Here is a 13,284-nt window from a genome sequence, read left to right on the forward strand (position 1 = left end):
GCATAGGGACAAGCCAGGTTGATTAAACTAAAGTCAGTCTTTTACTCTTCTTTAGAATTACCAGATGGTGGAGGTGATACTCAGGTTCCCCTAGTTAAGTGATGTTACAAACTACTTGTTATATTTTCATGAAACAAGATTTTTTAACTTTATACTATGAAAATGTTCAAACATACAGAAAAGGAGAAATAATTAAACAGTGGACCCTCTGTCAACTCTGCCATTCTTTTTCCATCTCTTTTGCTGCTATTCTACTTTTTGCTGAGGCATGTTAAATCTCAACTATCATAAGGTTTAAATATATTCCAAACTTTAAAGAAAGGAAGGTGAAACTTTAATTTTGTCCACTGTTAAGATGAAAATATGACTTTGACTAAGTGATATTAATATACTCAATCTCTTGGAAACTATCAAGAAAGCAAGAGTGAATTCTGTAATAAAATCATACCCTATATCATTAAGATATAATCCAAAAGTTGACCTCATTGTAAGACAGGGTTCCAGCTTTTCCTCTTAATACTCTCACCCCCAAAATTTCATCAAAAATACGTTCCCTCGCATGGATCCTTAAAACTCTAAGGTTCTTTTTAATGTAAAATCTCAAATATAGTAATACTTAAGAAAACAAATTGAGTATATACATAAGCACTAGCTGTTTACTGCCATTTTTGGGTAGAGTAGAATAGAAAATAATACTTAAAATGGTAGGGGTGGGTAATTAGCATATAAAATTTACATACTTACATCTACAAGCCAAATGTCATCATTTCGATTTTCTTTAAACCTAAAAAACAAGAAAACAAATGTTTGATTGTATGTTTGTGTCCACTTTACAACTGTATAGCATAGGCAGAGATAATACATTGATAAATATAAGGGAAAGACCCAAATTCCTTCAATAATTCTTTACATAAAATTTTTACTCAGTGACCTATCCATTAAACATCTCAAAGATAAAAGCAGAGAACTGATCAATGATAAAGTAATTAGGAGGAAAGATTCCAAGAAAAAGAATTAAAGTAGGACTTGGTAGAAACACAAACAGATGCCTAAGCTCCTTGCCCTTCTAGAACATTTTACACCTGTGTAGAAAAGGTACCAAAGGAAGCCTGAGGCTGCTATGCTTAGAAATAACTGTTTCTAAGAATGGTCCTTGGTTGGCATCTGGGAACTTGGATTTTAGAAGTGTTCTCACCATTTCCTGGTAATGATGGCTCAGTGTTCATAAAATGCTCGTGAAAAATATTGGATTGAGGAATTCCTGTGCTGAGATCCCAGATCACTCCCCTGAAGATGTGCAGTCCAGCAGGGGTACTGTACCTTACCATCAGCTGGTTAGGCCCAACCTTTAACTGTCCCTTAAAATGTTCAACCACCCCTGTGGATCAGAGTTTACAGCACATGACGAGCCCACTGTTTCACCCATAATTGGGCTCACTGATGTGTAGCTTGGGCCAAAAATCCAGGGTCATTATCAGATGCAGTGTTCTTAAGGTAACTGAACAGGAAACAAAGGTGGTCTTGTAGGGCCTAGACAGTGTGGCCCAAGTCATTGGAACACATAGGAATGGCTAAGCGAAACCCAGAGACGTGTCAGCTGCAATCAGCAGCCACAGGAACATTACAGACAGAATGAGAGGCCCACCATGTTCTATCTGCTGAGAATATCCTGGCCCACTGGCTTTATGAACCTGTCCCTGGACAGTATTGTTAGCCTTGACCGGGGTATGACAAGCAAGCAGCTTTTTCACGTTGTTATGGTGTCTTCTCACAACTGTCGCAGTCCATGCATTCTTGCCCAATCTAGCATCCTGTCTGAATTTCCATGAGCCATCTCTTGTGGATCCAGGAGGCAACTGGTTGCACATCTGCTTGCTCTGGAGCAAGGAACAATTCATTTTCCACATTTAGCTGACGAACAGTTTGCTCTTGGTAAAGGTCCCCTTTTTCAGCATAGGGACCTTTCTGGTGAGCATCCACATGGGTAACAAAATGGTTATTAGGAGCAGAATCCCTTCCTCCTCCTCAGGAAGAGTTGCCCCTGTTAGGACACTCTGAAGGAGGAAGTCTGTAGTGACACACCCCACAAGGCACTAAGTTTAATAAGACTATCTCCTTGTTAACAATCGTTCTTCTCAGAATCAAAAACTTTCTGTAAACAATCAGTAAGCATCCCCCATGACCCAACAGCATGAGCAGTGAAGTGCTCCCATGGGACTGTCAGGATTTTTGCTCTTACAGAACAGCACTGTATGATTACCCTCTCACTGCACCCATTTGGTCATGCCATCAGGTGTCCAGGTAGTCAATCAGGACAACAAGCTAAACTGAAACTAACAATCACAGCTTTATTCACTTACTGTGACAGTGCAAGTCAAGAGGTTTTTAAAAAAAAAAAAAAAAAAAAAAAGAGGCACCAGCTCCTCAGTGTTCCATCTCTCCCCATGAAACAGCACCAGGTGAGTCAGGTGGATGAGACACAGATGGGAGAATTCATCTCATTTCCTACAACACTGAACAAAAGTCTTCTGTCTCTTTAATGGGGGGGTGAGAGAGAAAAGGACTAGAGTAGAAAAGTGCCTCCACTGACACCCTCAATAAAGATGTTTTAGCAGAGGTGCTCAGGAAATGCCTCAGGTGAGGTCCCAATAAGGAGGCTGCTAAACAGAGGCCACTGGGCTGGGAGTGTAGACATGCAAATGAGCGTGACTGGCCTGGGAGGCCGAATCCTTGACTACCACTCCCTCCAGGGACTGCAATGCACCAGTTATACACCAAGTTTGGTGTAGGGAGGGCACCTTCCCCTATGCCAGAAAAAGCCTTGCAATTGTCTATGGTCAAGCCTGAAAGATCACACATGGGATTTTGGTCTGAAGTGAACCTCCTCACTTACTATAAGCAAGGCTGATTAATGCTGTGATACTATGAAGATAAATACAGTATAGGTACCAAATTCTAACACCCATTCAATATAATTAAAGCAAAAAGACATAAATACAAGGTAAGATAATGAGGAAAAAAAGTATGTAAAAGTTTGCCACAGTTTTTTGATCTCATAACTATTAATAAAACTCTTCTGGGCACACCCTCACTTTGTATCGATATAGAGCTTACAACAAGTGAAAAAAATGAGTAATATATAAAAATTGGTTCCAATCTAAAATATTAGAATCACATGCAAATATTCAGATATCTGAGTTGGACAGTTAACATAATATTTTAAATATATATATATATGTATACTCACGATTCATCTAAATCTTCTACAAATCCTTTACAGACGACCATATCAAGTACAACAACTGAAAAAAAAAAGACAAAATGTACACAATAAATGCTGATTATTTGGCTCATACCGTATAAGCTTAGTCATCTCTGAAGTGTTTTTGACCTTTCACAACCTACCAAAAAATTCATCACTGATGCATCCCAGGGTGCAAATGATGCAAAAGCAAAGGTAGTTCGTCCATTTAATAAATATTTAGTCTGTATGCAACCATATCGTGACCGGCCAAGTTCTAGGTAAGCCAATAAATCTAATACACACAGTTCCTTTTTCCTCCATATTTTCACTCATCTTACGTCTCTTTTTAACCATCCTATCTTTTTGGAATACAGATAAGACAGCATTCTTCTTTATTTCTTTTGCTTTAGTAGCAATTACCTCTTCCGTAAAAACTCCAAATGCCATTCAAAATATTTCCCCTCAAATAGATACGTAGAAAGAAAGTCGAGCTGCAACTCTAATACTTATTACACGGCAGTGCCTGACACAGAGTGGGCTCTAAAAGGTTCTTAAGTGAGCGGACCCCAGTGAGAATGAGGGCACTCCATGCTGACGGGAGGCAGCTGAGAACCGCTGACACACACTCAGGTCCTTTTCACACCGCACAATCCCGGCGGCCTGACCCTGATCTGTCCTCGACCACCCTCTCTGAGTACTGGTGGTAAAAATGCTTAAACGTGACAAGACTCAGAACCTAAAGCCAAGGCAAAATTTGGTCGTTAAGCTGGGACGGCGGCATCCTTCTTGCCCGTCAAAGGAGTAAGCTTTATTGAAACTTCTGCCACAATGAGAAAAACACAAACACAAGGCAGCGCGCCCTTCCCACGTCCAGCATTGGTCCGGCACAGCGGCGGCGGAAGAACCCCAAGGTGTCCGCTCCGTCAGGGCCAGGCAGGGCGGCGCGGCGGGGGCGGCGGGACGCTGCCGGGAATGGGTGGGCATCTCCGCGGACCCCGCAGGCCTCGCCCCAGACCCGGGTCCAATCCCGGCCCCACGGCGGGGCCAAGTCCCACGCGCCCGCCAGCGTCCCGACCGCTGAGCCCCCGTTACCTGTGGCGCAGAGCCGCAGGGCCGTCCAACTCTTCCACGCTGCCATGCTAGCCCGGGAGAGCTGCAGAAGCTGACTCTGTGCAAAAGAGGGATGAAGACACTGGGGTCCACCGCCTGCCCGCCCGGAAAGGGAAACGGAGCCGACCCGGAGCGGAAGAGAAGCACCGCGCTGACTACGGGGGCGGGGCTACCCGGCCTCCGTTACCCTGCCAGGACCCGGCCGGTCTCCGTCTCTGGCTATGCGCGGGAGTGCGGCGCATGCGCGGGGAGGGCAGCGCCTGCGCAGTCATGTCTTAAGAATCCTTTGCGCTCTCGGCACCCCCCCTCCACGCCCAGGAGCGTGGGAACCCTGCGTAAGGGCTTTACTAGGGAAAACGGTGCTGGTTCACTGGGGCGCGTTTCCGGGAAGGTGAATACCGGTGAAAGTTATGCTGAGGGTGAGGTAGGCTCTGACGACGCACTTGCAGGTTGAATATTGGCACATCATTTACTTGTTACTCCCCGTGTGGTGAGTGCACCTGTGGGTTTTGATGCCGGATCATATTCCTGGAAGGAGGCGCGCATTAAGACTGCGGCTTACTGAGCTGCGCGACACTCCGTATTTTTCCAAAACGTATTTGTAATATTCTTTCAACCTGTTTGCATAATGGGACATCTCTTAAATGCAGCAAGCTTTAATGCATTTTTGCCAAAGTAAGGATTGCCTCTTTAAAAACTTTCTCTTGAAACTTGAGAACATGAAGTTAAGCGTAGGATAGTTTTTGATGACTCTTTTCTGATTATTTTGGAACTAGATAAAATAGTATGAAATATTTATATTGCTACCTGTTTTTTCTTCTATACGACAATGATTTGTAAAAACCATATACTTTTATAAGACGGTTACTGCAGCAATCACTATTTACGAACTAGATGAAATTTTTATGGGGCGTAAGGTACCAGAGAATTTAGATCAAACCAAATTTTGAAAACCTGTGACAACAACAGAAGGGGGATATGATGTCAGCCGGTTCACCTTAGGTTCAAAATTCCAACAGGCAAAAATGTCATAAAACGTCGTTATTCCTAGTGACTAGAAGATTAAATTACACTCTAATTGAGAGCAAGCCCTAGATGTCACCCCCTTTGTGCATGCAGCATGGTATCCAGCGCAAGCCCTCTACAGATTCAATTTTTCTTTTGCTTTCTCTTTTCCTTTTTTTCTTTTTTTTTTTTTAAGAAAAAAGTAGACTAAAACGTAAGGGGACTGTTGAAATGATGGGAATGTTCTCCCGGTGGTGGTGGAACAGCTTTATAATAGTACCATCGCCTCGATACTCTTATACAGAAGCTTTTCTACTTTCTTGGCAAGGTCTCTGAATGACCCATATTCAATTTTTTTTTCATTCTCATATATTTCAAAGTTTTCTGTCTTCCACAGCATGCAAAATGAAATAATTTCTTCTTATATTTGCGTTACAGTTTAAGTTCACGTGTGGACAACAACAAAAGCCAGTTGACCTAGATCTGTGCTTTTCAGTAGTGTAGCCACTAACCACATGTGGCTACTGAGCTTTTGAAATGTGTCTAGTGTGATGAAGTAACTGAATATTTATTTTTTTTAATTTCAGTAAACTCAAAAACTGACACTTGATTCAGCTGTTGGAAAGTTTTTTTAATGTGGTTGGAACAACTGAGGTATGTGAATCTACTTTTTCAACTGTAAATTTTATGAAATCTAAATACTGATCAAGTCCCAGGCATGGGTGGCTCATGCCTATTATCCCAGCGCTTTGGGAGGCTGAGGCAGGAGGATTGCTTGAGGTGAGGAGGAGTCTGAGACCAGCCTGGTCAACACAGTGAGACCCCATCTGTACAAAAAATTAAAAAATTAGCCAGATGTGGCCTGGCGCGGTGGCTCACGCCTGTAATCCCAGCACTTTGGGAGGCCGAGGCAGGTGGATCACGAGGTCAAGAGATCGAGACCATGCTGGCTAACACAGTGAAACCCCATCTCTACTAAGAATACAGAGAATTAGCTGGGCGTGGTGGCAGACACCTGTGGTCCCAGCTACTTGGGAGGCTGAGGCAGGAGAATGCATGAACCCAAGAGGCCGAGCTTGCAGTGAGTCGAAATAGCGCCACTGCACTCCAGCCTGGGCAACAGAGCGAAACTGTTTCAAAAAAAAAAAAATTAGCCAGATGTGGTGGCACACACCTGTGGTACCAGCTACTCCAGAGGCTGAGGTGGGAGGATCAGTTGGGCCAGGGAAGTTGAGGTTGCAGCGAGCTGTGATCCTGCCACTGCATTCCAGCCTGGCAACAGAGCAAGACCATGTCTCTATAAAATAAATACAATTAAGTGTTTCTGATGAAATTAGAGAGGTTGTAATGAGATGTACTATAAATGTAAAATATACACTGGATCACTGGATTGGGGAGAAAGTATAAAACAGTAAAATGTCTCGATATTTTTTACTGATAATGTGTTGTGATGATTATAGCTTAGATGTATTGAGTTAATTAAATTATTAAAATTCATCTCACCTGTTTTTATTTTTCAGTGTAGCTACTAGAAAATTTATAATTATATACTTGGTTTGCATTACATTTCCGTTGCACATCACTGATCTAGGCAATGTGAAAATGATCAAAATAATGCATTAATCTGAAAATGATTTAATAAACCAATAAACTTTCTAGGCTTTTTTTGTTCAGAGAACATGCTAAATTTACATGTGCTGGAACATATTCTGTGGTGAAAAATTTAAGTGTTTTTTTCTGCTTATCTACCTCAAGTGATGATAATTTTTTTTGAGATTTAAAAGATTCTACTATTTTGACAACATTTTTTAAAAGACTTTCAGATAAGCTACACTTGTGTATGTATATACCTTGTATATTTTGCATACATATTGCTGTAGTCTAAATGTGTAACCCAAATTTCGTATGTTGAAACTTAATTGCCGGTATGATAACATTAAGAGGTGGGGCCATTTGGGCATGATTTAATCATGAGGTGGAATCCTCATGCATGTGATTAGAGACCTTATAAAAGAGGTTGAAGGGATCATCTTAGTCCCTTTTCTCCTTCAACCTTAAGCCGTGGGAAAACACAACAAGAAGGTACCGTCCTGGAAGCAGAGAGCAAACCCTTATCAGACACCACACCTGCTGACTCCTTTATGTGCAGCCTCCAGAACTTTAAGAAATAAATTTTTATTATTTATAAATTACCAAGTCTGTATTTTTTTGTTATAGAGCACCAACAGGCTAAGACACATGTCCTCACCGGAAGTCATATACAAGAATGTCTTGTCTATAGCAGGACAGTTTGTAATTGTGAAAAGCTAAACAACTCGAATGTCTAATAGTATAATAGAGTAGAATAGAAGATAAATTGTGCTGTAATCCTATAGTAAAGTACTATATAGCAACGAGAATGAATGAACTTTTGTATGGAGAACTACGTGGTTACAAATCATAAACTAAATGTTGAACAGTAGAAGCCAGAAACTAAAGAAAGGTACTACATGATTTTATTTACGTAAGCTCAAAAGCAGGCAAATTAATCGTGTTAAAAGTTGAGATACAGGTAAACATCATGTTTCTTGATCTGGGTGCTGCTTAGAATGATACGTTCACATTGCGAAAATGTGTTGAGCTGTACCTTTTGGGTTTCTGTACTTTTCTGTGTTTGGGCCCTGATAATAGCTTAAAAATAAGAATAAATAAAGCTACATACATTTACGTTTTTTAATGGATAGATATTATAGTTTTAACAGTGCTTCTCAAATTTTAAGCATCAGTTGCCTGGAGAGCCTGGTTTAACGCAGATTCTAATCAGTCCCTAGAGAATATGACCCAGTGGGGCTCATCAATTTACATTTCTCAAGAGTTCCCAGGTGATGCTGTTGTTTCTGTCCTGCGTGTCTCATTTAGTGGTGTTGAGGGAAATAATTTCAGAAAATACCATTTCTTTTTAAATCACTTTATGTAAAATATGCTTTAAAGAATGATGGAAGAAAAATCTGTTGTATATTGATTATAATCTTTATTTATTCAGTATACTAATTACATTAAAAATACTGGAACCAGAAGAAGAGGATAAGTATAGGCAGCAAAACTTAAGAGATACGGAACAACTTTATGAAAATATATATGAAACTTTAAGTCATTGTTATTTGAAAAACAAAACAAAACTTGTTCAAAAACTAAAACGACTTAATAATTAGCAATTAAAGGAATTGAATCAGAAGCTTAAAATTATACCATTAAAAATGAGACCCTATTGATTTTAAAATATGTGCTACCAATCTTTATGAAAACAAAAATTAATCTGTATCAGGATTCTCCAGAGAAAGAAAACCAAAGGAAGCTTTATTATGTGAATTGGCTTATGCAGCTATGAAGACCAAGAAGTCATAATTCCATCTGCAAGCTGGAGAACCAGAAAGCCACTCCAAGTGTTTAAATCAGTCCGTCTGAAAACCTGATAATGAGGGGTCCAAAGGCCTGAGAACCACAAGTTAGTGATGTAAGTCGTGGTCTGAGTCCCAAAGCCCAAGAACTAGGAGTAGTGATATCCAAGGGCAAGGAAAAGATGGATGTCTCAGCTCAAACATAGACAGTGAATTCACCCACCCTCCATCTTTTTGTTCTCTTCAGGCTTTCAATGAATTGGATGATGCCCCCACCCACCCCCCCAACAAATTGGGGAGGCCATCTACATTACTCAGATACTCATTCAAATGCTAACTTTTCCCAAAAACATCCTCATAGACACACCTAGAAATAATGTTTTACTAGCTATGTGGGCATCTCTTAGCCCAGTCAAGTTGAAACATAACATTAACCACACTGTTGTTACAAACACGTCCAGACAATCAAAAAATAGGGAACCCTCACCAATTTGTTCAGAGGCTAGTATAAACTTGGTACCCAAACCAGACAAGTCATGTAAGAATGGAAAACAAACAGGCCCATTTCACTTGTGAACAAAAATGGAAAAGTTCCCAATAAAATATCAAACCAAATCTAGCAGTTCGCTGAAAAAGATAATAATCATGACCAAATTATTATTATTTTTTTTGGTCCAGAAATGCAAGCCTTGGTTTAACTTGGGAAAAAAGTTTTAATGAAATTTCTGCAGTAACACATAAGAGATAAAAAGCATATAATTATTTAAATAAATGGAATAAAAGGAATTTATATACTTCAACCTGTCATCAACAGTAAATTAGGAATAGGAAGACAATTCTATGACATGTTGTGCTGTAAAGGTTAATATCCACCAATTCTAGAATTATCCTGAGATGTTTTGCTAAATTTCTTGCATAACACTAACACTGATCAATCACCAAAACATGCTAATAATGATGCTTTTGTATCCATGGATCAAGGAATTTTCAGGTGGTTTTTACTTATTTGTTACATTGTTTATTTATTAATGTGAGATTGATTTGCATTTGGTCTTAGTGAAATCTCCATTGGGTTCTAGGATTGAGGCTGATTTTGCAGCAGTAATATACATATATGACTAGGAAAATATTTAAAAACTCAGGTGAGACTCCACCTTGTGTTCTTTCATTTTAAAGCGTTCTATGCACATGAACATGGTTCCTGATCCAAGAGAGAACGTGCACTCATGACCCTTATAGAAAGAAGAAGCTAGAAGCTTTCACATGGAATCTTTTACCAGACTCCTTGCTGGGAGAGTGACTTTGATCCATATCCTTATTTCAACACTGTTATTACATTGTATTCCTTTCCTGCATAGATTTGTAAGCATTGTTACATGAAGCCCGGTGAGTCTTTTTTAGCAAGTGAACTCTGTACAGTTGACGTTGGAAATGGGATTGCTTAGAAGACTCCTGACTCATATGGGCATAGTGGCTCACACCTTAGTCTCAGCAGATTGGAAAGGCTAGGCAGGAGGGTGGCTTGAGGTCAGGAGTTCGAGATCAGCCTGGACAAACTAGCGAGCCCCCTGTCTCCACAATAATTTAAAAGTAAAAATTAAAAAAATAATTTAAAAGTCATGAGAACTCACTATCATGAGAACAGCATCAGAGAAATTGCTTTCATGATTCAGTTATCTCCATCTGGTCCTGCCCTTGACATATGGGGATTATAATTCAGTGTGAAATTTGGATGAGGACACGGATAACCATATCAGGTAGATTCTGTGTCACTGCAAAATACCTGCTTTTAATAGTAAGGCACTATATTAATTTTCTATTGCTGCAGTTTAAAGCAACACGAATTTATTATGTCCCAGTTCAGTAGATTAGAAATCCAGTACATTCAGCTAGTCTTTCTACTCCAGGTCACAAAAATCTACAATCAAGGTGTCAGAAGGCTCTGCTCCTTTTTGGAGTCTCTAGGAAAGGACCCACTTCCAGGCTTCTAACGCTGCTGTTGGAATTTACTTGTATGTGGTGGTAGGACTGAGGGCTCTGTTTCCTTGACAACTGTCTGGGAATTATTCTCCACCTACATTTCCTGACTCATGGCCCACTTCAAAGCCAGTGACAGTGGGGCAAGTCTTTCTCCTGCTTCGTATCTCTTCAAATTTCCTTTCTGCTACAACTCTCCCTCTTCTGCTTTTGAGGGCTTATGTGGTTATTTTGGGTCTCCCTGAATAATCCAAGATTCTCTCCATATCTTAAAGTCACCTGGTTAATTTTATCTGCAAAATCCCTTCAGAGCAGTAACTGGATTAGTTTTTGATTGACTGAGCAGAGTATGGGAACTTGGAGTGGACACCTTTAGAATTCTGTCTACCACAGGCAATAATGGATGAAGAAGGGTGATGTGAAGGACTGGGCCTCTTGACCAAATTCCTGTGGGGGAACCAAGGCCTTGTACAGATGTGTGGGTGAAATTGCCTAGAGGTGGAGAAGCAGCCCTTTTATGTCAGTTAGGTACAGGAACATTGCCTCGGTCTGCTAATGAGTCCATTCAGGGTGATAGAATTAATTTAGGGGAACGGGGAGATGCTTCTGGAAGAAGGATAAACATTAAAATCTCATTAAAAGTTGAAATACATGATTTTCAAAAGTATACCATGGGGATATCTCCCTTATCTGAATGTATAATTGGTATGGATAGAATAATTGGCTGCAAATTCTTCCTCCAACTGAGTGAAATTTTTTACATATGAAATAACTTGTAGGTCTGCTCTTCATTCAGTACTAATTGGATATGAAAAATGGGAACTGTTAGAGTTACCTAAGCCTATTCAAATAATAAATTTGAAATGCTAACTAACATATGCCTACAGCATATGTTAACAAAAAATTACCGCCTTAATTAAGGAAATGTTACCTGCAGGTGTGTTTGTGTGTACACACTCTGTATAGTGCCCTGATGTTGCCAGTGAGAGAGGCTGATGGACGATGGAGACTATCAGTAGTTACTGGAAACTCCATTAAACAATAACTTTAATAGCTTCAGAAGTCCCTGATATAATCTGCACTATTCAACTGCTAAATAGACTATTAAACAAGCTAAAGGTGACTGGTTTCCTGTAATTGACCTGGCTAATTTTTTTGCAATATTAGATGTCAGGAAGAGTCAACAACAATGTGCATTCATGTAGAATGGTTTTCAACATACATTTGCCTCAAGGATTCTTGAATTCCTCCCTGCATATTGTCACAATCTGGTGAGGCAGATCTAGATGCAATACAGTGTCCTAATGCTCTATCCTGATGATTCTATGATTATCTCTGAAACTGAGAGTCAAGCTAAAAGCAGCTTTACCATGATCATGAATCTGATTGGGGATCTGATTGCAGATGGTTCATGAACCCTAAACAAATCTAGGACCCTGTAAAGACTGTAAAATTTGGGAAGAGTCCATGGATTGGAGTACCAAATGACACACAAAAGACTACAAGGAAGAAAAGGTTCTTGCTCCTCTCCCCTCAGACTAAATGAGAGAACTAATGCCAAATAGACCTATTTGGGTTTTGGAAAAATCGTATCATCTACTTTGGGATACAGTTGGCTCCATCCCATTAAATCACCTGGAAAAAGTCCATTTGAAGGGAAGCTTGAACAAAACAACAAGCCTTGGAACTGCAGAACCTGTAGTTGAAGCTGTCCTGTTTGGACCATATTGTGCTAATGCTGAGATAATATTCAGAATGTCAGTCACCTGCATTCATACTGACTCCAGTCTCTGGCTAAAGCCCATAACCATGGTCAATAGTGACTTCTGTGTTTTTGGAATAGAAAATTACCTAGTACCATTCTGTGGTATATTTCTTTTAAAGACAGTTACTAGATAGTCACTGGGCATTTATTAATACAGCCCCAATAATTGGAGGACATAAAATTATATGAACTCCTGAACTACCTCTTATGTCACGAGTAATGTCAATAAAGGATCCCAACATGCAGGGAAATGTTCATAGAAATTCCACCATAACGTGGAAGTAACTTCACAGAAGCAGTCTGCTATGGTATGCAGTGGGACTCAATGTATTCATGAGCAAGTGGCCTTTTTCCATTAGGACTTGCTGAAAAGCCATCTGAAGACTTGGCTGCTACTGCTACTGGCAGGCCTAACCTTTCTACCATTTGCCTCAAGGATACATGGCAATTGGCCCGGTTTACAGATGACAATTCCAGAATGGAGTGCCATGGCTCAGTATGGAAAGCAGCTGTCTCATGTCCAGCAGTTAGTAAATTCTTCATGGGAGAATAGACCAGACTGGCAGCCTACTGGGCAGAATTACAGGCTCTGTTCCTGGCAGTAATAGAATTGACACAAATAAAATCCCAATGATTTGGGTGCATATTGACTCTTGGACTGTTTTTAATGGACTTTCAATTTAGTCTGGCAAGTGGACTGTAGATAATTGGACAATAAAGAGACCCCTGTCTCAGATATTGCTCTTTCTATAATTCTGAGTGCAAATCAAAGTAAATCATACTGTTGTTCATCAAAGAACTTCTAG

The 13,284-nt window shown here is 40.1% G+C and overlaps 2 protein-coding genes across 20 annotated transcripts in view; one reads left to right on the forward strand and one right to left on the reverse strand.

The window, feature by feature from the left end:
• The window catches only part of TMX3 (thioredoxin related transmembrane protein 3), a 41,168-nt gene extending 36,537 nt beyond the window's left edge, over positions 1 to 4,631 (reverse strand). Inside the window, exons 1-3 of the mRNA XM_004059529.4 lie at positions 4,337 to 4,631; positions 3,248 to 3,302; positions 745 to 784 (exon numbers count right to left, since the gene is read on the reverse strand). Of these exons, the coding sequence (XP_004059577.2) occupies positions 745 to 784; positions 3,248 to 3,302; positions 4,337 to 4,382 (141 nt within the window). The 5' untranslated portion in view covers positions 4,383 to 4,631. The remainder of the gene's footprint in view (positions 1 to 744; positions 785 to 3,247; positions 3,303 to 4,336) is intronic.
• The window catches only part of CCDC102B (coiled-coil domain containing 102B), a 467,886-nt gene continuing 459,229 nt past the window's right edge, over positions 4,628 to 13,284 (forward strand). For 5 of the 19 annotated variants that reach the window (XR_008673559.2, XM_063699302.1, XM_063699298.1 and 2 more), the window contains exons 1-2: positions 4,637 to 4,778; positions 5,947 to 6,013. The gene's annotated coding sequence lies outside the window, so the exon portion shown is untranslated. Of the gene's footprint in view, positions 5,030 to 5,946; positions 6,014 to 13,284 lie in introns of all 19 variants that reach the window. The other 14 variants (XM_055368316.2, XM_055368318.2, XM_055368322.2 and 11 more) reach the window with 8 other exon arrangements.

This window comes from Gorilla gorilla, chromosome 17 (genome assembly GCF_029281585.2).
Source record: "Gorilla gorilla gorilla isolate KB3781 chromosome 17, NHGRI_mGorGor1-v2.1_pri, whole genome shotgun sequence".
Lineage (NCBI taxonomy): Eukaryota > Metazoa > Chordata > Mammalia > Primates > Hominidae > Gorilla > Gorilla gorilla.